Genomic DNA, 24,156 nt, shown 5'->3' on the forward strand with positions numbered 1-24,156 from the left:
GACGCCCATTCTTCATCCCTCAGATGAAGCCGTTACACGGCTATGAGCCGTGCAACGTCCATACATGAGGGTGTGATTACCCAGTCGCCTGGAGGGCGCCTTTGGATTTCCCAGTCGCCTAGGGGGCGCCTTTGTGCAGCTTTGGCCGCGTGACTGTGACTGTCAGCCGAATGAGATTCTGGTCTCGATTGGACATCGTTCTGACGATCGCTGGAGCGGATCGACTTTGGCTTGAAGCCGGGATCGACTTTGGCTTGAAACCGGAATCAACTTGGGTTTGAAGCCGGGAAAGAGACATTGGGAATGTTCTTGTTTCACTCACTTGGAGCACAGTGAGTTATATATTACGAAACTGATGGTACCATCATAGGATATATTGATTGTACTTTTGATTACTATTATTGTTGTACTGTTGTTCTTGTGTGATCTTAATACAATATTTGCTTGTTGGTAACAATTGGTGTGGCTTCACCATTGATCTTTGACATACAGAATAACACATTTTTCTGCCGTGACTCCTCTCGGGGCTCGGAGGTACACCGTGACCATGGGGTTGGGGAGGAGCACGTAATACAATGTCCTCTCCAATATTGTACCCGTTTGTGACGTTTGTCACATTGTCTCCAGTACCCGTTTGTGACGATGTTTTAATTGTGACGAAAATATTTGAATTATTATTCGAATATTCGAATTCAAATTTATTTATTCGAATTGCACGAATATGTGAATTGTGATTGTGGCTAATTAACTACAAATAATTCGGAAGAATTCCCATGACGAAATTTATGTGAAGAAAGTATGGTTTTTTACCGTCGCACTTGGAGTGTTTTATAATAAAGCAAAAGTGATTTAAAACCTCCGAGCGTTGATAAGCCGCCTGAAACGTTCCTCATTCAAAATAATCTGGACACGAGGGCCGCTCCAGGATATTCATAGCTTATCATTTATTATCGAAAATCCGAAGGGGGGTGGGAGGGGTTGTGTGCGCACCCCCTGCACCCTCCCTGGATGCGCCAGTGGGGGCGGTGGACATCGAATGTTTCTGCACATGTTGTTGTTGATTTTGGTCAACTTCTTCTTCTTCCGAAATTGTATTTGAGAAAAAATTATGCTTGTAATCAAGATCGTAATGTTTGATCAAGCTCTGCGATTCTGGTTTTGTTGAACTTTTTTTCATTTCTTGATCTTTGTTCACGGTCAATGCCACGGAGCAAAAGTTGTAAACATGTTAATGCATGTTGAAAACCTCTGCTCTGAATTATTCTGCTGGCGCAGACCTTGACACAGCTCCCCTTTACCTGTGTGGGAGTTCAGTCCTTTCGGAAAGAAATAAACCCAAAAGGTGAAAGAGATAATCGTGATACATGACATCCACGATTCCTTTAAAAGTTTAAATGATATCAATATTAATAGTCAAAATTTTAATATACGTCTTTTAAATTCACCATCCGGGCAACGAAACTTCTTACTTGTATTGTGTGAAATATTGTGAATATTCACAGGCACATGACTCTCGATCGAGATCCAAAAAATGTTACCATACTACTGTCTGGTCCAGCGTGAGCTATTTCGTGACGTCAACAGGGGCCACGTGACCTGCGAGTTATTTTCACGAGTTATTCCGACCTGTGAGCTTCTTCTTCGCAGACGTTGAAGTCAGTGAGTTAAGTTCACCAACAATTGTATTTGCCTCCTGCAGGTTCACAATCATTTTCGTCTTCTTTCCCTTTTTTTCTCCACTTTTAGGGTTTTTAGGTTAGGGTCTCCACGTCTAGGGGCGGGGATAGCGCCATGGGGCGGAGTTAGCGCCAAAACCAAATGGAGGAAGCCAAGGCTGCTCTCTTTTGGTTACATGGCGTGGCTCCACCCACCGTAACGGAAGTTTCTTTGTCGAGCTGCCTGGGCGATGAATAAGCCGGGATGCGCCGTCAGACTTTCGGCGAGATGTGCAGGTACGTGCTCGCCCTGGTAGTTTTGTGCCACGCTGTTTCCGCTTCCAGGAGGGTGAAGACATCCTCTGATTGGCCATCGACATCTGGAACGAAGAACGAGCACAAGTTCAGTTTGAGCAGCCCTGAGCTGAATGATGAGGAGGGTCACTCACAGCACATGCCTGCTCACCTGCGCTGCGATGCGTGCCGTGCCATAGCTTACCAGGTGAGCGTGTGCTGCGTCACTGCATATACAAAGTATCCGCTCATACCGGCTTACTCATCAGGTGGGCCGACTCGCGTATTATGTCTGTGATACTCGACCACCCCAGGCATGCCTATCCCTTTAGGCTTTAACCGATTGCAAACCACCATTGCATATCGAGCACCATTCAATACTTCATCATAAACCAACTATCCATGCACAATGCCATCACTGCTAGGTATCAGCGCCAACACTGCTAGGTATCTGCACCACCATTGCTAGGTATCTGCGCCAACACTGCTAGGTATCTGCGCCAACACTGCTAGGTATCTGCGCCAACACTGCTAGGTATCTGCGCCAACACTGCTAGGTATCCGCCAACACTGCTAGGTATCTGCGCCAACACTGCGAGGTATCTGCGCCAACACTGCTAGGTATCTGCGCCAACACTGCGAGGTATCTGCGCCAACACTGCTAGGTATCTGCGCCAACACTGCTAGGTATCTGCGCCAACACTGCTAGGTATCTGTGCCAACACCGCTAGGTATCTGCGCCAACACTGCTGCGCCAACATTGCTAGGTATCTGCGCCAACACTGCTGGGTATCTGCACCAACACTGCTAGGTATCTGCGCCAACACTGCTAGGTATCTGCGCCAACACTGCTAGGTATCTGCGCCAACACTGCTAGGTATCTGCGCCAATACTGCTAGGTATCTGTGCCAACACTGCTAGGTATCTGCGCCAACACTGCCAGGTATCTGCGCCATCGCTGCTAGGTATCTGCGCCAAACACTGCTCGGTATCTGTGCCAACACTACTGGGTATCTGCGCCAGCACTGCTAGGTATTTGCACCAACAATGCTAGGTATCTGCACCACCATTGCTAGGTATCTGCGCCAACACTGCTAGGTATCTGCGCCAACACTGCTAGGTATCTGCGCCAACACTGCTAGGTATCTGCGCCAACACTGCTAGGTATCTGCGCCAACACTGCTAGGTATCTGCGCCAACACTGCTAGGTATCTGCGCCAACACTGCGAGGTATCTGCGCCAACACTGCTAGGTATCTGCACCAACACTGCTAGGTATCTGCGCCAACACTGCTAGGTATCTGTGCCAACACCGCTAGGTATCTGCGCCAACACTGCTGCGCCAACATTGCTAGGTATCTGCGCCAACACTGCTGGGTATCTGCACCAACACTGCTAGGTATCTGCGCCAACACTGCTCGGTATCTGTGCCAACACTGCTAGGTATCTGCGCCAACACTGCTAGGTATCTGCGCCAACACTGCTAGGTATCTGCGCCAACACTGCCAGGTATCTGCACCATCGCTGCTAGGTATCTGCGCCAAACACTGCTCGGTATCTGTGCCAACACTACTGGGTATCTGCGCCAGCACTGCTAGGTATTTGCACCAACACTGCTAGGTATCTGCACCACCATTGCTAGGTATCTGCGCCAACACTGCTAGGTATCTGCGCCAACACTGCTAGGTATCTGCGCCAACACTGCTCGGTATCTGCGCCAACACTGCTCGGTATCTGCGCCAACACTGCTAGGTATCTGCGCCAACACTGCTAGGTATCTGTGCCAACACTGCTAGGTATCTGTGCCAACACTGCTAGGTATCTGTGCCAACACTGCTAGGTATCTGCGCCAACACTGCTAGGTATCTGCGCCAACACTGCTAGGTATCTGCGCCAACACTGCTAGGTATCTGCGCCAACACTGCTAGGTATCTGCGCCATCGCTGCTCGGTATCTGCGCCACCACTGATTGGTATCAGCGCCGCCACTGCTAGGTATCTGAGCCAACACTGCTAGGTATCTGCGCCAACACTGCTAGGTATCTGCGCCATCGCTGCTAGGTATCTGCACCAACACTGCTAGGTATCAGCGCCAACACTGCTAGGTATCTGAGCCAACACTGCTAGGTATCTGCGCCAACATTGCTAGGTATCTGCGCCATCGCTGCTAGGTATCTGCGCCAACACTGCTAGGTATCTGCGCCAACACTGCTAGGTATCTGCGCCAACACTGCTAGGTATCTGCACCAACACTGCTAGGTATCTGCGCCAACACTGCTAGGTATCTGCGCCGTCGCTGCTAGGTATCTGCGCCGTCGCTGCTAGGTATCTGCGCCATCGCTGCTAGGTATCTGCGCCATCGCTGATAGGTATCTGCGCCATCGCTGCTGGGTATCTGCGCCATCGCTGCTAGGTATCTGCGCCATCGCTGCTAGGTATATGCGCCATCGCTGCTAGGTATCTGCGCCATCACTGCTGGGTAACTGAGCCAACACTGCTAGGTATCTGCGCCAACATTGCCAGGTATCTGCGCCATCGCTGCTAGGTATCTGCGCCAACACTGCTAGGTATCTGCACCAACACTGCTAGGTATCTGCGCCAACACTGCTAGGTATCTGCACCATTGCTGCTCGGTATCTGCGCCATCACTGCTAGGTATCTGCACCAACACTGCTAGGTATCTGCACCAGCACTGCTGGGTATCTGCGCCATCGCTGCTAGGTATCTGTGCCATCGCTGCTAGCTATCTACGCCATCGCTGCTAGGTATCTACGCCATCGCTGCTAGGTATCTGCGCCATCGCTGCTGGGTATCTGCGCCATCGTTGCTAAGTATCTGCATGAATCGGTATCAACTACGAGGTATCTGTAAGCCATTCCGTCATACACAAGGTACTCAGTAAATTGTCTCATACCAGGTATTCATGGGCATCAACTGCACCATCATCCTACTCCTAGCAGGTATCGTCCAGTGACCTGCAGGCCATGCAATTGTCTTTTCAATACTCATGTGACCCCATAACCACCTGTGGTAGTGCTGTTGGTGACGTTGGTAACATGGGGGTGGTAACAGCTGTTATTGAAGTTGTATTGTATTGAGCCTCGGCTGGAGAGGCGTTGTTTTTACATATCCATTAACACTATGGCTAATCTAATGGCTTGGGACAATACACTTGGCATGAAGGATGTGATGTCTGTCATGTTTTCATTACACTACTGCATCAGCCATGACGTCAGATGATGTTTATTTATTTGCAGATGCAAGAATTCCTACAGAAAGTCAGCAACAAATTGGGGAACAATCTCCCGGAGTCCCAGCTTGTGGACACACTGGACTCGTGCTGCTCACAGTCTTGGGAAGAGTGAGTGCAGAAACATTGCCAACAGAACTCATCAGACGAATCGATAGATATCCTGAAGTAATGTGAATGCTTACATAGGCGCATTCATTCCTCTTCTTCGTTTGTATGTAGCACAAGGCTGTGGGGTAGCATCATTAGCTGAGGGCATGGCTGTGCCGCTGATGCAGTGTGCCCCCTGCTGGTTAGGGCAGCAATTGGGAATATGTCCATGGTGCCGGTGATCGCTCGCCTCCTCCTCACAAAGGACACCATGCGATCCTTGTCTGCCAGCTTGTCTGTCATTTGTTGGTGGATGTTGAGACGCCCGTTTAACGTGTATCCGAGGGACGGCACACTTTGATGAATCACCCTGCCTGTGAACACCGAGATGACAGTTTGGAGCTGGGTAAGGATTCAAACCCGGACTAGACAGGTTAGAGGGAAGTGTGCGTACCTCTAGGCCATCCTGTTGGCCCTGCACATTCATTGAGATTATTAGAACCACACAAACCAATATGTTTAAGCTAATACGAGGAACTTGGCCTTTACAACTACGATGTGATACAAAATATGATACAAAATCTGTGATACAAAAGTGAGATACAAAATGTAAACTGTTAAGCCTGGCCGAGGTATGCGTTCTACCAAGTACCATTCTAGTTAATGCAGGGAATGGTCTCCCCAGAAAGGTCGTGGTGCCAGAAAGAGTAGATAGGTTTAAATTGGAATTAGATAGGTACTTGGATGCATCGGAGATAGAGGGATACAGGTATATTGGCAGGACTTGTAGGTAGCTTGTGTGGGTTGATGAGTTATAGTATGTGGTGTGGTGTTGGTATAGCGTAGGCATGATGGGCCCGAATGGCCTCCTCCTCCTGTGCCAAAGTTCCTTGTTATTAGAGCTATGTCACAGTGACATTTTATGTATTCTATTATTTTGAAATGTTGTGCTCATTTTTTGCTCCCCTTAGACTTAGTCCGAAACGGAAGCTTATGGATTGGGTTTCGTCTGCCCGTCCGTCCGCAAGTGTGCGTCCGCAACCATATCTCGGACATTTATGGACACATTTTGTTCATACTTGGCACAAAGACAACACATAATAGTGCACGTATATGTACATCATTTTGTTTCATGATGCGATCATATATGGCCGACTGGCGGCCATTTTAGTTGTAAAAAAACAACCTGATGTTGAACACGTCGTGCACCATTTAACAGCGTTGCATTGACTGATGGTGTTCAAACTTGGCACACAAATAATGAACGATTGCTTACATATGCACAATATTTGTTTTCGAGATTATATCCAAGATGGCTGGCTGGTGGCCATTTTGGTACTTCAACGTGACCCCACCCATTTATTGAACTTGCATTGTCCGATTTTGTTCAAACATTGCACAAACACAGTACATGATGGCATACACGTGCACCTCACTTTATTTTCTGATCTGATCAAAGAGGAAATTTTAGTTGTAAAAAAAACAAAACAAAAATAAAACCCCCAATATTGAACACATCCGCAACCATTTCTCGGACATGCATTTACCGATATTATTCAAATTTGGCAGGCAGATAAGGAATGATGCCTTACATATATGCATCTAATCTTTTTCCGATATCAGTTCAAATATGGCCGACTGGTGGCCATTTTGTTACTTAAACATGTCCCCAACCATTTTTTGGCCATACATGGACCCTGGTGTTGGTCCCTGGTGTTGTTATCCCTGTTGTTGTTGTTGAATCCCTGGTGTTGGGCTAGTGGCTAGGGTGCCGGCTTAGGATCCCAGGATCCTGGGTTTGAATCCCGGTCGATCGCTGAATTAACGCCAGGGGGGTTGACTCAGCCTGTCATCCTTCCGAGGTCGGCTAATTGAGTACCAGTTCACTGGTAATTCCCTGTTTGTCGCTAAAGGCGGCAAAAAGGGTTGGCGTCAGGAAGGTCATCCGGCCGTAAAACATTGCTTCAAAAAGGGGACCAAAAAACAACAACAACCACGGTTCCCGAAAAAGGCCAACCCCCGCTTGCGGGGAAAAATGGCCTCTAAAGGTGGTTATTATGTATATATATACATGGACCAATTTTGTTCAAGCTTGGGACAAAGACAATATATGAGAGTATACATATGCAGAATATTTTGTTTTGTAATCCAACCAATGGCCAACTGGCGGCCTTTAACTCCATACAGCAGAATTATTAAAACCACGGAGGCTATGACATTTTATGTCTTTTGCTCCATGTTGTTATTGTATTCTGTAAATATTATCATAAACCTTACAAAGTAATAAATCCGATTGAAAATATTACAGAGCAAATGTTCACTAGGAGATCGAAAATTACTTGGCAATATAGCATATGGCCTACCTCTGGCTATCCGACAGTCAGCCAGCTAAATTTAAAGCCCACATGGACGGATGAGTGGGGGGAAAAAATGGCGAATTTGAACAGAATTCGTCCCACCAAGGTTTAGTTGATTAATGAATGAGGTAAAGAATACCAAAATGTATGCACGACATGATTGTCAAATTGATGTGACAGACATGCCAGAAAACTACAATCACTTATGACATCAGTTGTTTGCTTTTTTTATTTGGTAGCTGTCGTTTTCAAACTGGCTTAAAGGGGAACGGACATGAGTATAGACATCAAATGCTAAAGATTAATTAATTGTAGCAACAAAAAAGATTAAGTTTGGCGCAAAAATTGTTGCTCTGGCACGCGTGAATAGTGAGATATCCGAGTTTTAAAATGCCAATAGCAGACGATTTCTCTCGCGCCGGCCAGCATCTGGTGATGACTATCATCATCATCGTGACGTCATCGGAGGAAGCTGATGTGACTGCGCAATAGTAAACAATGGCAGACACCGACTCCGATAGTTGCGTAAGTCTGGATATCAGCGATATTTCTGACCAATCTGATGCAGAAAATGAAGAGAAAGTTAATAATCTTGGGGAATCGCACTCGATTCTCCCATACAGATTCGAACCATACCATCCAGAGAGTGAAGAAGAGAAATCGTCGGACACAGACACAATGGCGATCGATTTTGATCTCGGGCGCCTCCAAAATACTGAATGGTATTCATTTTTATGTCTCTTTTTCAATTGAAAAAGTTTCTTTTTCTGGTCAATGGAATACATAACTAATATTTAATTAATGTTCGGTGACGTGAGGCAAGAAATGGATAGAAACACAGAAACGAAATACGACTTTATTGACTTAGTGCAGCACTGCAGGTGTATCAGTTGTAATTGTATCATTATAGCACTCTCTATAATGCAAGCAATCTCTGTGTGTCTGTGTGTCTGTCTGTGTGCATGTCTGTGACCGCTGTTTCTCGACAACCACTGGTCCGATCTAAGTGAAACTTGCCAGGTATATTGCTGTGGACCTGAGGATGTGCCTTTTCAAGGTTTGCTATTAATCGGGCAAGTGGTTACTAAGTTATGGCCATTTATTTAGCAAACACATACGTTTTGTACGTGAACGAAGGAACAGCGAAGGACGAGAGCGAAGGAACGGCGAAGGACGAGAGCGAAGACCGAAGGAACGATGCAAGTTTTAATTTTTCTTTGCACGTACGGTCAAGCTACAGTGAAGGAACCGCGTGTGTTTGTTGTTTCTGCCTCACGGTTTGAAAATTGAATACTTGGCCATTAAAACGAATTTGCGATTAATCGTAACTGCGATATGCGAACTTCCGGACAGTGAGGCCTTATTTTTGGTACGTACGTCAACGTACGTATGTCCACGTACCTCCCCGCATGTACGGGCACGCACTAGCAGCAGCCACACAACGACTGGGCATGATTCCAACTGATTGTAACGAAAACAAAGCGATGTTCTGATCGTCACGAAGCCAACAAGGCTTTAAGAACGAAAAACTGGGTTACTTCGCAAACGTCATTTCCGGTTTGCGGTTTGGACACAAATGATTTTGCTTGTTCGGCGATATTTTGACAAATTCTAATAAAACCGCGAAGATATTTGTGAAATGAACTCAATAGAAGTGTTTAAGATATGTTTATGTTTCGAAATCTGCAAAGTTGTTTTGGTCATGTCCGTTCTCCTTTAAAGGGGCAGGGGCAGTGTGCAATAGATATATGGATTTTCAGAAGTTCATATCTACTCCAGTCCGGCACATCATTTCTGCCTTGATGGCTTCATCAGCAAGACAAAAGTTGTTCATATGAAACTGGTTAAAAGTTCTGAAAAAGCTATAGCACAATTTAATGTAAGAGTCCTGAGACATTGTATTTTACAGCAAGCTTCTAATGTGACATTGACATTAGCAGGTTATGAGAGAGACCATTGCTGTGAATCTCTCCCGTCACGTTTGCTAATATTCCATCTTCTGGTAAAAGTGTTTAAGCAGGGTTACCTGTAACCCAATATTCAGCATCACTGTGTTTTTGTGAGAGCACATTTGCTGAACACAACTATGCTGTCCTTGGTTGGTTTAGGATTACAATTTGTATGTTGAGTAAATAATGACAGCTGTTTGGCATGAACATCAAGTTGTAATCTGGTATCGATACCAATGAGTAACTCATTTTGGCCACCAGGTCATTTTAACAAACTGCATTTTTGTTGTTCAGACATTTCTGTAAACTGGTAAGACCAGGATTTGGTCTCATGAAGTAGGGTGCTCCAGCAGGGTGCGCCCACAAGCCCCAACAACCTGCTTGATGCAGCATTTGAAATTTCATTTTTCTGAGTTGTAATACGAAGCTCAGCAATGTGTTGGCAAGTTGTTGTTTTTTCTCATATAGGAACTTTTTATGTGCATGTGAAACCACCCTTTGTTACTTAGCAACCTCTGTATGCACTACGTCTGCACATGTCCAATCTTGAATCAGGGTTTTGTTCATTATCTTTTCTTAGTCGCTAGTAGTTGCTATCTTCAAGGAATTGTAAATAAACATTCATTGAAACAACTCCTCTTTTGCCATTAAAATATATGCTATATCAGGCGGGTAAAATTCCACAGCCTTTTTTGTGCTCCACTGCATGTATAGGTGTGCTGTAGGCCTACGGGTGGGCCTGATGAATGCATCCCAGCTGTTTTGTCTTTACCTCATCTAAGATGTGGTGATTTTCATTATTTTTTTATCAACAACACAATAGAAGGGTTGAGCCCAAAACCAAGAGGCCCCTGAGTGGAAAAGCAAAGAAAGAAGATGAAAAAATGTAATCAGGATGGGGTGCCGCAGATGATTGGCCCACAGTAATGTAAAGAGGGGATTAATGGCTTCAGGGGAGTTGGCAGGCAAACGAGGAGCATTCCAGATGGCAGAAACAGTGCAAACTAGTGGCCTCGCAAAGGCCTCCAGGAATTCCTTGCCGAATGTGCCGCCAGTAAATTGCGAACTGGCGGAGAAGGAGACCCGCAATTGTGCGCCAGATGATGAGGCAGCCTTCCAGTGAGCTACACCCAGGTTCAGGCCTCTAGCATTCTGGTGGCAAGCCGATGGGAGCACCAACTCCAATGTACCCTCTTGATGGCACTAGAGAACCAGGAACGGAATGCAACCCCATAAGGCTGATAGAACTCAAAAACCCACAAGCCCCCACCCGGCAGCCTGCCAAGAGCTTGCATCAGAACCAATGTTCCACTAAAGGCTCCTATGGGACAGGTGGTGGTACATCTCGGCAGCTGCGGACAGCCTACCACTCTGTGATATGTGCTGACCTTGAATGCCTAAGTTGGTGTGAACGGTAGACAAATCATTAGCATACCGGTAATTTTATTATTTCTTCTGCAGGTACGGAGTTAAGGAAGTTGGAGGTGAACTGAGACTTTCAGGACCTGGTTTGGAGACCAAAAACTCTTTTGGGATGTTGATGGGAGGAGGGAAGTGGCCATTCAGGTATGTGATAGTCATTAGCATTGGCATAAAGGAATATCGTACATTTATTGTAAAAATGTGAATGTTATACTCGGTTGCAAAACTCCTTGTCAGTTGGTATGTGAACTATGCTATGTAAGGCTGGTACCCTAGCTAAATTCTAAATTGCTGCCCAGTGAGGTGTTATCACCCACAGAACCTCATTACAACTTGATGGGAATGTGATGCCCAAAGTTGTAATGTGAAAGGACAAATAGGACAAGTCTCAGGATACCTGTCTATGGATTCTTCACCATGTATCTGGAAGCAGGCTTCTGTACTCCCTGTCTTTAAAGGCTCCTGTGAGAAATCAGATCCTTCCAACTATGGTCCTATAGGCCTTTAACCCATTATGAGCAAAGTGTTTTTGAATCCATGATCAAACTGAAACTCATGAGTCTTCTGGAAATCTACAACCTCCTAACTGATGCTCAGCATGGCTTTCAACATTCAAGGTCTACTGGTGATGTTATATCCATAATCGCTGAACATGTGAATAGGGCTTTGGATCATCATGATGAAGCCAGGGTTGTCCTCAACATCTCAAAGGCTTTTGACAAAGTGTGGCACAAGGGGCTCATCTACAAGCTGTAACCACGTTGCATCTCTGGGCAGTTGATTGCTACAATATTTGACTTCCTTGCAAATCCCCAAATTTCTGTGGTACATGAAGGACAGTCGGCAACTGCCCATAATATTGATACTACTGTTCCTCAGGACTCTGTTTTGTGTTATACATTGTTCTTGATATATATCAGTGATCTGCTGATTGTATTCTTTCATAGTTAGCTATTTACACAAATAACTCAACACTGTATGCTACATAGCCACAAATCATGTCTCTTTCATCCCATGTCCAGACCAGTGCCACTCTCAGTCAGGACCTCGAGAGTGTGATGAACTGGGGAAAAGACTGGGTTGTTACTTTTAACCAAAAGAAGACCACCTTGTTGTCTGTGTCTAGTTCAAGATCACCTTGTTTTCCAACCCTGTGTATGGATTCTTCACCTTTGCAGGAACTCCCTGGTATCCATCTGCTCGGATTGGATATCAACTCAAACATCAGCTGGGAAAAGTACATCTCTGGTATAGCTGTTCTTCCCTATGGGCTGGTGCTCCTGCCTCACACCTGGCTCGGCTTCACGCTGTTGAATCCAAAGCTTTCAGAATCATTGGAATCTCCCGCGATGAAGCTATCTCTGAGGGCCTTTCACTCACTCACTGCAGGCAGGTAGGTGGTCTTTCTGTCTTCTACCGACTCCTCTCCGGCCTTGCTCCCCCAGCTCTCTCTGTGCTCTGTCCCCCAAATATTCCTACAGGTCGCACAAGATCTGCCAGCCACCCTCTGATGGTTAAACTGCCGAAATCTCGACTCTCTGCTCACCTTCACTCTTTCATTCCTCTTTTCTCCCGCCTCTGGAACAAACTCCCACACTCACTTCAATCACACTCCTCCCTCCAGGTCTTCAAAACAGCTGTTCACCACCATCTCTTATCTTCCCCCATCCAAAACCTTGATCTTTTCTACCCCCACTAATTCACCCCAGATCCACCTTGTTTGAAATTCCAACTTCTTTCCTGGAACTCTTGGCAGTGTCCATATGTTTTATACCTCTCCCACCCCCCCCCCCCTTCCCATGCCTCCCCCCAAAGCCCTCTCCCTCCCACAGTTCTCTCGATGTCTCCATGTCTCTCGGTCCCTGCTCTCAAATGTTGTGTTTGTGTCCTTCCCCCTCTCTCCCCATCTTGTCTACCACTCCCGATGTTATTTGTTTTGTGTGTCTGTTTGTCTTTCTGTGTGATTAATGTTCGCTCTTTCACGAGCCTCGATCTTGTATACAAAAAAAAGAAGAAAAAAAAAGCTAAAATAACCTCTCAGTGCCGAGGCTGCTTATTTCGTGCTCGGTGATACCTTCTTTCAGCTGCTATGCTATATCTATACAAGGCCACTATGCGATCTGTCATGGAGGTTTGTTTTTTTTTGTCATATTTGGGCTGCTGCTCCAGCCTGACACCTATCTCGCATTGAGAGAATCCAGTGACGTGCTGCCAATCTGGTGGGACAGGAGTGAGCATCATCCTTGAAACTCTCTCAATCCGCCACTTTGTTGCTTCTTTGAGCCTTTTCCATATAATATATTTTCATGGAATGTGCTGTGAGGGTCTCACAGGTTGTTTCACCTTTTTTTTTTTTTTTTTTGTATACTGAATCGAGGCTTGTGAAAGAGCTAACATTTACTTCACAAACAAATCGACCAGACAAACAAAATATATAAAAAGAGGGAGCAGAAGACAAGATGGGGAGAGAAGGGGAAGCACACAAACACAACATTTGAGAGCAGGGAGATGTGTGGGAGGGAGAGGGCTTGGGGGGAGGAGGCGTGGGAAAGGGGGGGGGGGGGTGGGAGAAGTATAAAACACAAGGACACCAAGGACTTCCAGGACAGAAGTTGGTATTTCAAAAAAGTGGAATTGGGGTGAAATTAGCGGGGGTAGAAAAGATCAAGGTTTTGGATGGGGAAAGATAAGAGATGGTGGTGAACAGCTGTTTTAAAGACCTGGAGGGTGGAGTGTGGGATTGAAGAGAGTGAGGGAGTTTGTTCCAGAGGCGGGAGAAAAGAGGAATGAAGGAGTGAAGGTGAGCAGAGAGTCTTGATTTTGGCAGTTTAAACATAAGAGGGTTGCAGGCAGATCTTGTGTGACCTGTAGGAATATTTGTTGGACAGAGCCCAGAGAGAGCTGGGGGGGCAAGGCCAGAGAGGAGTCGGTAGAAGACGGAAAGACCACCAACCTGCCTGCGGTGAGTGAGTGAGAGGCCCTTGGGTTAGCTTCATTGCGGGAGATTCCAATGATTCTGAACGCTTTGGTTTCAACAGCGTGAAGACGAGCTAGGTGTGAAGCAGGAGCACCAGCCCAGAGGGGAGAGCAGTAATTCCTTGAGCTGCGGATGAAAGCCTTGTTTAGCAGTGCCTTCCCATCCATACACTAGCTGTCTGTCCTGAGGACTAAGACGATGCGGTACTCTTCTTCTCGTTTATTTCCCCATACTGCATTTCTTTGGAACTCATTACCTGCATCCTGCTTCCCCCTCAGCCCTCACCTACCCCAGTTCAAGATGAATGTAAATATATTTACCCTCGCCTGAGGAGAGGGTATTGCATTTGAGTCAGTTTGCTTGTTTGTCCGCACAGAATAAATATGATGTTCTCTGCAACCGTTGGTCTGATTGACAGGAAATTTTCACCATTGGTGAAACTCTACCTGTATAATTTTTAAATTATAATTATGACGTCATCGGTCACGTGGTATGGCCGCCATCTTGGAAAAACCGAAAAGCTTTGCACCTCTATCTCCGAAAGAGCTGCATGGAAAAAATTGAGACACGGCTCAATGTAAAGAACTCTCCAAGTGGAATAAAATATGTTAATGATGATGTCATAGGTGCCTCCATTATGACGTCATAATTCAACAAGTACAAAACTTCATCCGATCAAGATGAAATTTCTTGAGCGTCATCTCGGGATAAATTGGTGGAGAAAAAAAAAAAGATTACGTCATCGGTCACGTGGTTCGGCCGCCATATTTGTTTTAACACAAAAGCCTTAAAAACCATTGAAAACACATCCTGGCGAGGGTCTGCAATCTCTGATTGCTCTTTTTCCTCTTTCTGTTTAATATCTATACTTCCTTTTGTGTAGCCCCCACCTGTCTATGGATTCTTGGGCAAAATTCCATTTTAAAGAATCGTGTTTTGTGTTGGAGTTGGAGCTGTCGGGGAAGTGTAGTGAGACTCAAGACTCCAATGATGTCACAGGTTTACAAAAGATCACAACTTTATTAACTGGTTGTTCACTTCATTCCAATACCAAATAACTACCGTTTAACTCAATGGACCAGGTAACTCTATCCGCATAGTCCCTCTTTCGTGGCTGATGTCTTCTCTGCAGCGCCGTACTCGTGGTACGCGTTCATTCCGTCGGGCAGGGCTTCTGAGGATGAGTGCTCATGAGTCAAGGAGATGTTCACTCTTTTATGGGCACCGCAGTATTAATCCTTCCTCCGCTAATCCTAATCCGTTCTCCGCAAACGTTACTCGGTCGCCTCACTGGCACCAGCTCGCTCCCCTCCTGCTGCGAGTTCCATTTACCAAACAATAGGGGGGTGCTCCAGCCTGGGGCTGTGACCAGGTGGACAAGAGATTACCATGTTCGTGCACATTCCTGACATTCATTTACGAAATCGTCTATCTGCTTCGTTACCAGTCCCAATCAATGAGTTACCAGTCCCAATCAATGAGTTACATTTCCACAATTCCCTCATCTTTTTGTTTTTGTTTATATTAACCATTAATCTAAACATCAATATAAGTAAACAATCAATCACTGCAAGTAAACATCAATACAAGTATAAGTAAATAATCAATCACTGCAAGTAAACATCATTACAAGTATAAGTAAATAATCAATATCTACAAGTAAATATCAATACAAGTATAAGTAAATAATCAATCACTGCAAGTAAACATCATTACAAGTATAAGTAAATAATCAATATCTACAAGTAAATATCAATACAAGTATTCAAACCATAACTTTGGTAATCAAATTCCCTTAGGCATACACCGTCATCCTGCAAGAATCACAAAACATTTCGTTGGTCATTGACTCCTTCCATATTGTTCAATCTATTGCATTTGCATCACAAATATCTTTTCAAAACAACACTTCACCATCACCAAGATACAACAATTTCACTTCATTTTCAAGTTTTGTAAAGCATCTGCACCATCTGGCAAAAACGTTTGCCTCCACACAAATGTTGACTTTGTTTGAAAGGAAGGGCTGATCACTTGTGTTTGAATCCAGGTATGAAACATTTTCTCCTAATGTCTTCATAGCACCTGCACTACTTCGTGTAGGATTTCGCTGTTGTGGTAACATTGCGGAGTCATAGACTGACCCTGCTCTCCATGTAGCATTCTTGCCACTTTTTGCTGTAAACCATAGTAATTCCTGAACAAGGCCTTCACCCAGTTGTAGTCGACTTGCCTCCTCCCTCATTGTGAGTGGGCAGCAAGTATTGGTGTGACGTTGATTGGCCAGCAAGATGTGGAACAGGGATGCCGGATGCATCCACAATGATGTTGGGACCATGGTGTTCAGGTCATCCATGGTCCATACCAGGAGTGGCCCGCAGAATCGTGCACAGCTGTTGTGAAAAGGCACAGCCATTGGTTTGCAGCTCCATGCTGGCTCCCCGGAAGTTGGTGAAGTAATAACATATGTCCCCGCATTTCACAGAGGTTGCAGGTAAGGTGTCGTTGTCCTGCAACTTCTGATGTGATGAATGTTCCAAGCCTTCGAACAAGAGTAAGTGATCGCCTTTCTTTCATATGTTGCAGTGTGATCCAGGCAAATGGTCACATAAATTTCCTTGGTGAAGGTAAGCATCCATCTCCAAGTTACACGGGAGAATGTCTTCATCATTCTTTGAGAAAGAGGGTGTATGCCACGTTTAACTTCATTTTTTAGCCACAAATTTTCTTTCTCGAACTTCTTCCCAATTCCGTTAGCACCCCCTTCAAATGTGATCTCGTCTTATCCTTATGCTCAGTCACATCTGAATCTGCTTTCCACACACACTGAATCAGATAGGGTACATCTTACCATGAAATCAGCATAATCATGTACATATATCTTCCGACAGTTTCACATTCAACAATTTGTTGTTTTTCCTTAACACAAAAAAAGTTATATTCATTTATATGCGTCACACAAATAATATTCAATCAGGTATGTATTTGACTACTAAACTAAGAATAGCATCCACAATTGCTTTCAGGTTAATATAGTTCAAAAATTAACTCATGCAGGTATTTTAGCACGACTCTAAGAAAATAAATTGTATATGATTACAATCACAAACGGGAATATCTAATTCCCAACAACAATTTTCCCAAACCAACAAATTAAGCATAATGTATTATTACCATAATTCCTCTCCACTTTTTCTTTTCCCTTTTTTTTTTTCCCTAACAGTGTGTCACTCGTGGTGATATGAGTTCTCTGATATTGTAATTGACACAACTCATAACATTGTCGTTATGCCATTATCTTAATTCTACTGTATTCATTTGCAACATCACTTGATTTAATCTTTTAATCTCAGTATTTATGTCGCCATAAAAGTCTTCCTTTTCTGGTTCCACATTTCTTTCCTCATTTGTCACTTCATGCGTTATCATCGTTTTGTTGGTTACCTTATTCAAACACACCGTCACTAAGGCTTTCAAGCAAGCCACCACTAAAACAATTGCCAATATAACTACTAAACCAACAAACAAATATTGGAGTATCTTAGCTACCACCCCTCCAAATGTGTTTCCCAACCATGCAAAGGCACCCCCTTTTATATAATCGTGGTATCTTGCTCCCTCTTGTCCCACCTGTAGCCATCTGTAAAACATGTGAGCTACCCCTTGTATATGTTCATACCTATAACATAATTATATGTCAATGACATTCAACATTGTATACCAAACTAACAAGCTTCCTAAAAGGTAAATAAAGAAAATCCCTTAATATGTAACATAAATCAGATTATTTGTCTTACCCTGATCCCCCTATCTCCCGGGGTCGAACTAAATCCCCTAATCATGAGTGTAGTTGTGATACATTATCCCTCATGTTGCGCTAATATCAGTAGATAATGGTATGTCATGTAGGCAAATAAATGTCACTATCTTCCCTAATTCAAGTAGGAATATTAAATGTTGAAATTGTAATGTTTATCAATGCAAGGGGTGTTAAAATGTAATTCAAATGAATGTATATCACGACTATAATTTATCCGCCACTGAATGTTCTGCTGGGCTGCTAGGTGCAGCCTCATTTTCTGTGGGATCGTCCACCTTAGCCCCATGTGCTTGCTTGCAATGAGAGGCATGAATCCAACTTTCTATTTTGGGTCCATATTTGTTTCTATTCTTATCAATCTCCTATGGTTTATCAATTCGTTCCAAGATACCGCAACCAAAGGTTTTAACCAAGGCTCTACCAAACTATTTCCAATGTGAACAAAAAATGCCAGTGAAACAATGATTCGAGGAATTAACTTCAAGGGGTCAATAAATTTATTCTATAACCAGATCTAATTTTCCCATCCAATAGTTTGCCTTGCCACATGTCATATTATAACACTTTAATAAACCTTCGAAAAATGTTTCCCATCTCAACAAATTTCCTTTTTTACAAATAGCCATGTGTAACTTACGTATTTAACTACAATTTCCTCTCAATTTGTTTGGCCTAACTGGCCGCAAAAGTGGCTGCCAGCATGCAGTACCGTTTTTTTTATCTACCAAGGAAGTGCTCGTCCACACAAGACCTCTACCAAAATGTTGTTTGTAACAACAAATCTGGGATTTCTGATTACATGGATGCACACTCTCAGGACATTTTCAGGCTGCTGTTAACAATCCACTACGATAAATTAATTCCTTTACCCACAATCAAATAATTAGTACAAATTGAGGATATTATCCCTATCACATTCTTTTATAGATTCATTATGTTGGATCTAATTTTTTTCAATAATTTTCCACTGCTGTAAGGAAGAACAATAGCTCTCATAAGTCTTAGTAATATCGTACTTAATTTACCCAGCATCGAATAATTTATTTACTATCCATTCTCATCTGTTAACCAGTGACTTTGTTTGAACTCCAGAACTCAAAACTCACAATAGTTCAAACCAGCAAAATTTCCTTTACTATTTTCCCATATCATCTATGCCTTATACACATCCATACATACAGCCCAATTTATATTCTGATAAAATTCAAGTTTATATATATATAAAATCCGTGAGCAGAGTACTCTGGGAAGTCAGTGTAAGACCTCTCCAAAATTTGGCTAATTTTGTACTCCCACATTTTTTATGAAGCTCATATCCATAAATAGTTTTGATTCTCATATAAATTCTATCACAATGGAATCCCAAGATTACTTCCAATGTTTTACTATTAATGAATAGCTGCTCATAACTCAGCAAATCAAATCTTTATTCTCCATCTCCCTTGACAAAAGTGATCATTTTCATAATCAAATTATATTTCTATTTTTTATTTTACGAATTCTCTCGATATGCGATCCCATCCCCATGGAACTATCTATTTTTCAGACAAGGCACACTGTCGGTGTCAACAATCTTGTAAGATTGATACACAAAAACAAAAACACTGACACACAAAATACCCACACACACATGCATTATGCATATTTGTTTGCGTTGGAACCCTTATTTACAGATCCGGATGGGTGTCAACTTTATTTCAATTTCTCAAAATTTGTCCTTCAATTTTATAAGCGCTAATACACAAATGGACCAAAAAGTTTATTCTTAGAAAACCCCTATGACGTCACATTGACATTACCCTTTCAGTTCCCACAATAATTTATCCAAATTTGACTACCCACCCATTTGTATGTCAGTCGACCACTGACCTATCAATCGTGTGGAACAATAGTCCGAAATTCCCACCTGATCATGATGTGACTCTTGTCACTTGGTTTGCCAAAAAAATTGCGAAGCAATTGTTCCAAACTTTGTAAATTTAAAATTTTGTGCCCAACATAAAAGATCCAATTTCGGCATTTGATCAATTAATTATCAATTTGCTTACAAGCAAAAGAAAAATGAATAATTCTTGCTCCGAAAACTTTTCAGACCCAAGAATCATCGACAGTTATTCATGTTTGTCCAGTAATCTAATTTGTTGAGGCCAATCGTCATTTGGGATTTGTCGCAATGAAGGCCTAATCATTGTCTGAGGTATCGGTCAGCACTGGTACCCTTGATCTTGGTTTACCCTATGAACTTGTCTTCCTTTTGGTATACGGACATCCTCTTTTCCAATGTCCCATCCGTCCACACTTGAAACACCGGTTTCTGTCGTTGCCTGGTCTGTGCACCTGTGCACTTGTATTGCTGGGCTGCATCTCTACATCCCTGAGTTGCCACTGCAATCTCTCGTTATCTCCTGAAACACGAAAAAATTCTCTGTACCGTCCTTTTTGGGGAGACAACTGGAAATCAGATGGGACAACTGTCACTTTCATTCCTAATTTTGAGGGCAGTTGTGCATTTGTCTCCTCCACTGTATCCTGTATCCTTTTTATTTTAAGTTCTAGATCCGTTATCCGTTCTTGCTGTTCCCGTTGTCTGGATTCACCATCCCAAAGATGGAATGCAAGCCAGTCTACCGTTAGATTCTGTCTCTTCCTGGCTTTCAATCTTTGTTCCAATCTTTCCAATCGACTTCGCTCAAATGTACCATCTCTTGGAAACTCCTCATCATGTCCCTTTGTCCACAAATACCAATTCTCGACCTGCCTTATAGCTTCGGCACCATAACGGTCGTACATATGATGTGTACAAGTACCTTTTTGTGGAATCTCTGGTTGTCCTTGTGTATTCTTGCAGGCTCCATTTCCCATTCTGCTTTTTATCAAAGTAGCGTTGGATGTGTTGTAGTTTGTTCCTCTAAAGCTTCACTCGTACCTCCAGGAAGGATCTCTCCACCTGTTCAAACGGTGATTTCCAGAGAATCTCTCTCACCTGTGGCTTTTGCACAATCCAATCTCACAGATCAGTATTTGCAGATGAGCCAGAGGGTCAGTATGAAATGGGTGAATCCTCAGGTGTCCGCTCTGTTGAAGGGGAAATCACACAATGGTAACCGCACATATATATCTATATATAAACTCACCACCTTGCTCAATTTTCCAAGGTTGTCTTCACATTGATAATATCTCACAAAGATATCAAAGCTTCTTTCTTGAGACCGCATTTTCATCAATCAAACAATAAATATATTCAATTCAATTTATTCAGTTCAATTTATTCAGTTAAATTTATTCAATTAAATTTATTCAGTTCAATTCAATTATTCAATTTCAATTAATTTATCAATATTCATCAATAAATCAAATTAATCATTTTGGATGACTCCTTGCATAAGCCCTTTCCCCAATTATGTCAGGACAGGTCCATCTATTGACTGAGATCGAAGCTCATCGGTCGTCACCTCTGGTTCATACCTCATGTCAATTGACGAATCACTGTTCTGTCCTAGGGTCATATCTGACCTATTTTTCCATTTTGCCTGGTCTTCACAAATTTTCTTTGCAACCACTAAAGGCAACTCATCCTTCATTCGTGAGACCGCCAAAATGGATGGCAGATATTAAAGTTCTTTGGGAAAAATATCTCATCATTTTTCTTTTAATAGTACCCAAATCTCTTGGCAATATAAATTTCGTAAAACTCCTGAAATAAGACTGTAAAATTCCTTCAATCATGCTAAATTTTGAAACTCCATCGCTTGTAACACCCAATTTATCCCATAGGGCTTGAAAGTTCTTTCCCAAGTTCATGCAATCATTCTGCATTTGAACCCTATGATATCATTCATAATAATCATCATGATTTTATAGTCATGGTCCTATCATAATCATCTATTTAAAACGAACATTTCCTTTATCACCACAGCTATGTGGTATAATCAACAATAGAATAAAACTGTACATAGCAACAGGCTACCTCATGGCCACTTAGTATACCTATTGACAATAAGTCATAACAATATCGAATAATCATTGAACAATTAAAAAATCGCTTCCACTGTTCCAGCCGCAGCATTCGTCATTTTGTCTGCTCATCCGCGTGACCAAAACGAAATAAAGGGAGCTCAACCATTACACAGCGCTTTTAATGGCGCATGCCATAGGAACTCAACGCAATTTCGACTCGGCCAGAAAAACGAGCAAATTTTGCAGGATGTTAACTGGAATTAGCCGTGAAAATATATACAAAATACACAAAAATACACACCCACAAAAATAAACAACAAAACCCAAACAAACCCAAGGTCGACCATCTTACACAGTAAATTACATCATTTCAGCATCGTATTGATTGCTGAAATATTCCAGGGTTTATACACACCTTAAAAGAGGTATGCTTTGTGGTGTTGCCCCCTCCCACGTTTATTCCAGGGTTTATACACACCTTAAAAGAGGTATGCGTGGTGTTGCCCCCTCCCACTTTTAATTACTCATTAAATTACTCATTAAATTACTCATTAAATTACTCATTAAATTACTCATTAAATTACTCATTAAATTACTCATTAAATTACTCATTAAATTACTCATTAAGTTACTCATTAAATTACTCATTAAATTAACTTACATAGTTTCAGCATTGTATTGATTGCTGAAATATTCCAGGGTTTATACACACCTTAAAAGAGGTATGCGTGGTGTTGCCCCCTCCCACGTTTATTCCAGGGTTTATACACACCTTAAAAGAGGTACGCGTGGTGTTGCCCCCTCCCACTTTTAATTAAATTACATCGTTTCAATTAAAAACATCGCTTCTACTGCTCCAGCCGCAGCATTCGTCACTTTGTCTGCTCATCCGCATGACCAAAACGAAATAAAGGGAGCTCAACCATTACACAGCGCTTTTAATGGCGCATGCCATAGGAACTCAACGCAATTTCGACTCGGCCAGGAAAACGAGCAAATTTTGCAGGATGTTAACTGGAATTAGCCGTGAAAATATATACAAAATACACAAAAATACACACCCACACAAATAAACAACATTTATTCCGTTCAACAGAACAAACATTTCCTATATCATAACATGCATGTCTTCAAAATTATATGACCAAGAGAAAAAGTAAAACTAATTAAAACTGCGGGCAGTGATGATCCGGGGACCATACCGCTCCATCCTGATTGGACGGGTGCGTGCTAGAGTCGTTAACAACGACAGTCCAGATCCGATTGTTCAAAATTTCAACTCAATCGATTGAAAAATGAACGCAGGGATGCATTTTAAAGGTGCAGTGGCACTAACTGAGTTGCCACGAATATGGCCACGAAATTGCCAATATGGCCATCACAAAATATTTTCCTTAATCAATTGGCTCATAGCATAACCAATCTGCAAGTATTTCATCCGAAGATGTATCTCTGAGGAATTTTAATTAAATAAGTCATTTATAAATCAACGAGTTAATTTATTAAATGATTAATCAATAAATCAAAATTTTCCTTGACAGCCACATCACTTGGTCAGTGTCATGTCCAAATATCAGCTTCCTTACTCAAAAGGTGCCTGAGTTAATGTAATGTAATTACTGTAATAAGATTACTGCAATTACTGTAATGATTACTGTAATTACTGTAATTACCGGAACTGTAATTACTGTAATTACCTCAGGTAATTACTGTAATGTAATTACTGTAATGTAATAAGAAATGTAATTAATTAAATAAGTACTTCATTAATCGCTAATAATTAAATAACTCGTGAATTCTTATCCGATTTACTTAACATTTGAGTGTCCCCAAAACGTTGGAGCAAAACGTTGCAACAACGAAAGTGAAACGTTGTAGCGACGTTGTGGAAACGTCAGCAAAACCCAACATTTGAATGTTCCCAAAACGTTGGAGCAAAACGTTGCAACAACGAAAGTGAAACGTTGTAGCGACATTGTGGAAACGTTTTACAACAACATTATTTCAATGTTGCAGGAAAGTAATGTGAAAAACGTTCAAACAACGTTGTGGAAACGTCAGCAAAACCCAACATTTTAATGTTCCCAAAACGTTCCCAAAAATGTTCTCTCTCTGTCTGTCTCTCTTTCTGTCTGTCTATGTCTCTCTCTGTCTGTCTCTCTCTCTCTGTCTCTCTCTCTGTCTATCTCTCTCTCTTTCTGTCTGTCTCTCTCTCTCTGTCTGTCTATCTCTCTCTCTGTCTGTCTATCTCTCTCTCTGTCTGTGGTTCTCTCTGTCTGTCTCTCTCTCTGTCTGTCTCTCTCTCTCTCTGTCTCTCTCTCTGTCTATCTCTCTCTCTTTCTGTCTGTCTCTCTCTCTGTCTGTCTCTCTCTGTCTGTCTATCTCTC

General features: G+C 42.7%; 1 protein-coding gene across 3 annotated transcripts in view; it reads left to right on the plus strand.

The window, feature by feature from the left end:
- The first annotated feature begins 1,785 nt into the window (after nt 1-1,785).
- MZB1 (marginal zone B and B1 cell specific protein) overlaps nt 1,786-24,156 on the plus strand; it is a 46,835-nt gene continuing 24,464 nt past the window's right edge. For 2 of the 3 annotated variants that reach the window (XR_013623097.1, XM_068099389.2), the window contains exons 1-3: nt 1,796-2,157; nt 5,205-5,308; nt 11,055-11,159. Coding sequence is in view for 2 of the 3 variants with exons in the window: in XM_068099389.2 (XP_067955490.1) it covers nt 1,921-2,157; nt 5,205-5,308; nt 11,055-11,159 (446 nt within the window). In the remaining variant the exon portion in view is untranslated. Of the gene's footprint in view, nt 2,158-5,204; nt 5,309-11,054; nt 11,160-24,156 lie in introns of all 3 variants that reach the window. The other variant, XM_068099388.2, reaches the window with a different exon arrangement.

This window comes from Myxine glutinosa, chromosome 4, assembly GCF_964187855.1.
Source record: "Myxine glutinosa chromosome 4, kmMyxGlut1.1, whole genome shotgun sequence".
NCBI classification, from domain to species: domain Eukaryota; kingdom Metazoa; phylum Chordata; class Myxini; order Myxiniformes; family Myxinidae; genus Myxine; species Myxine glutinosa.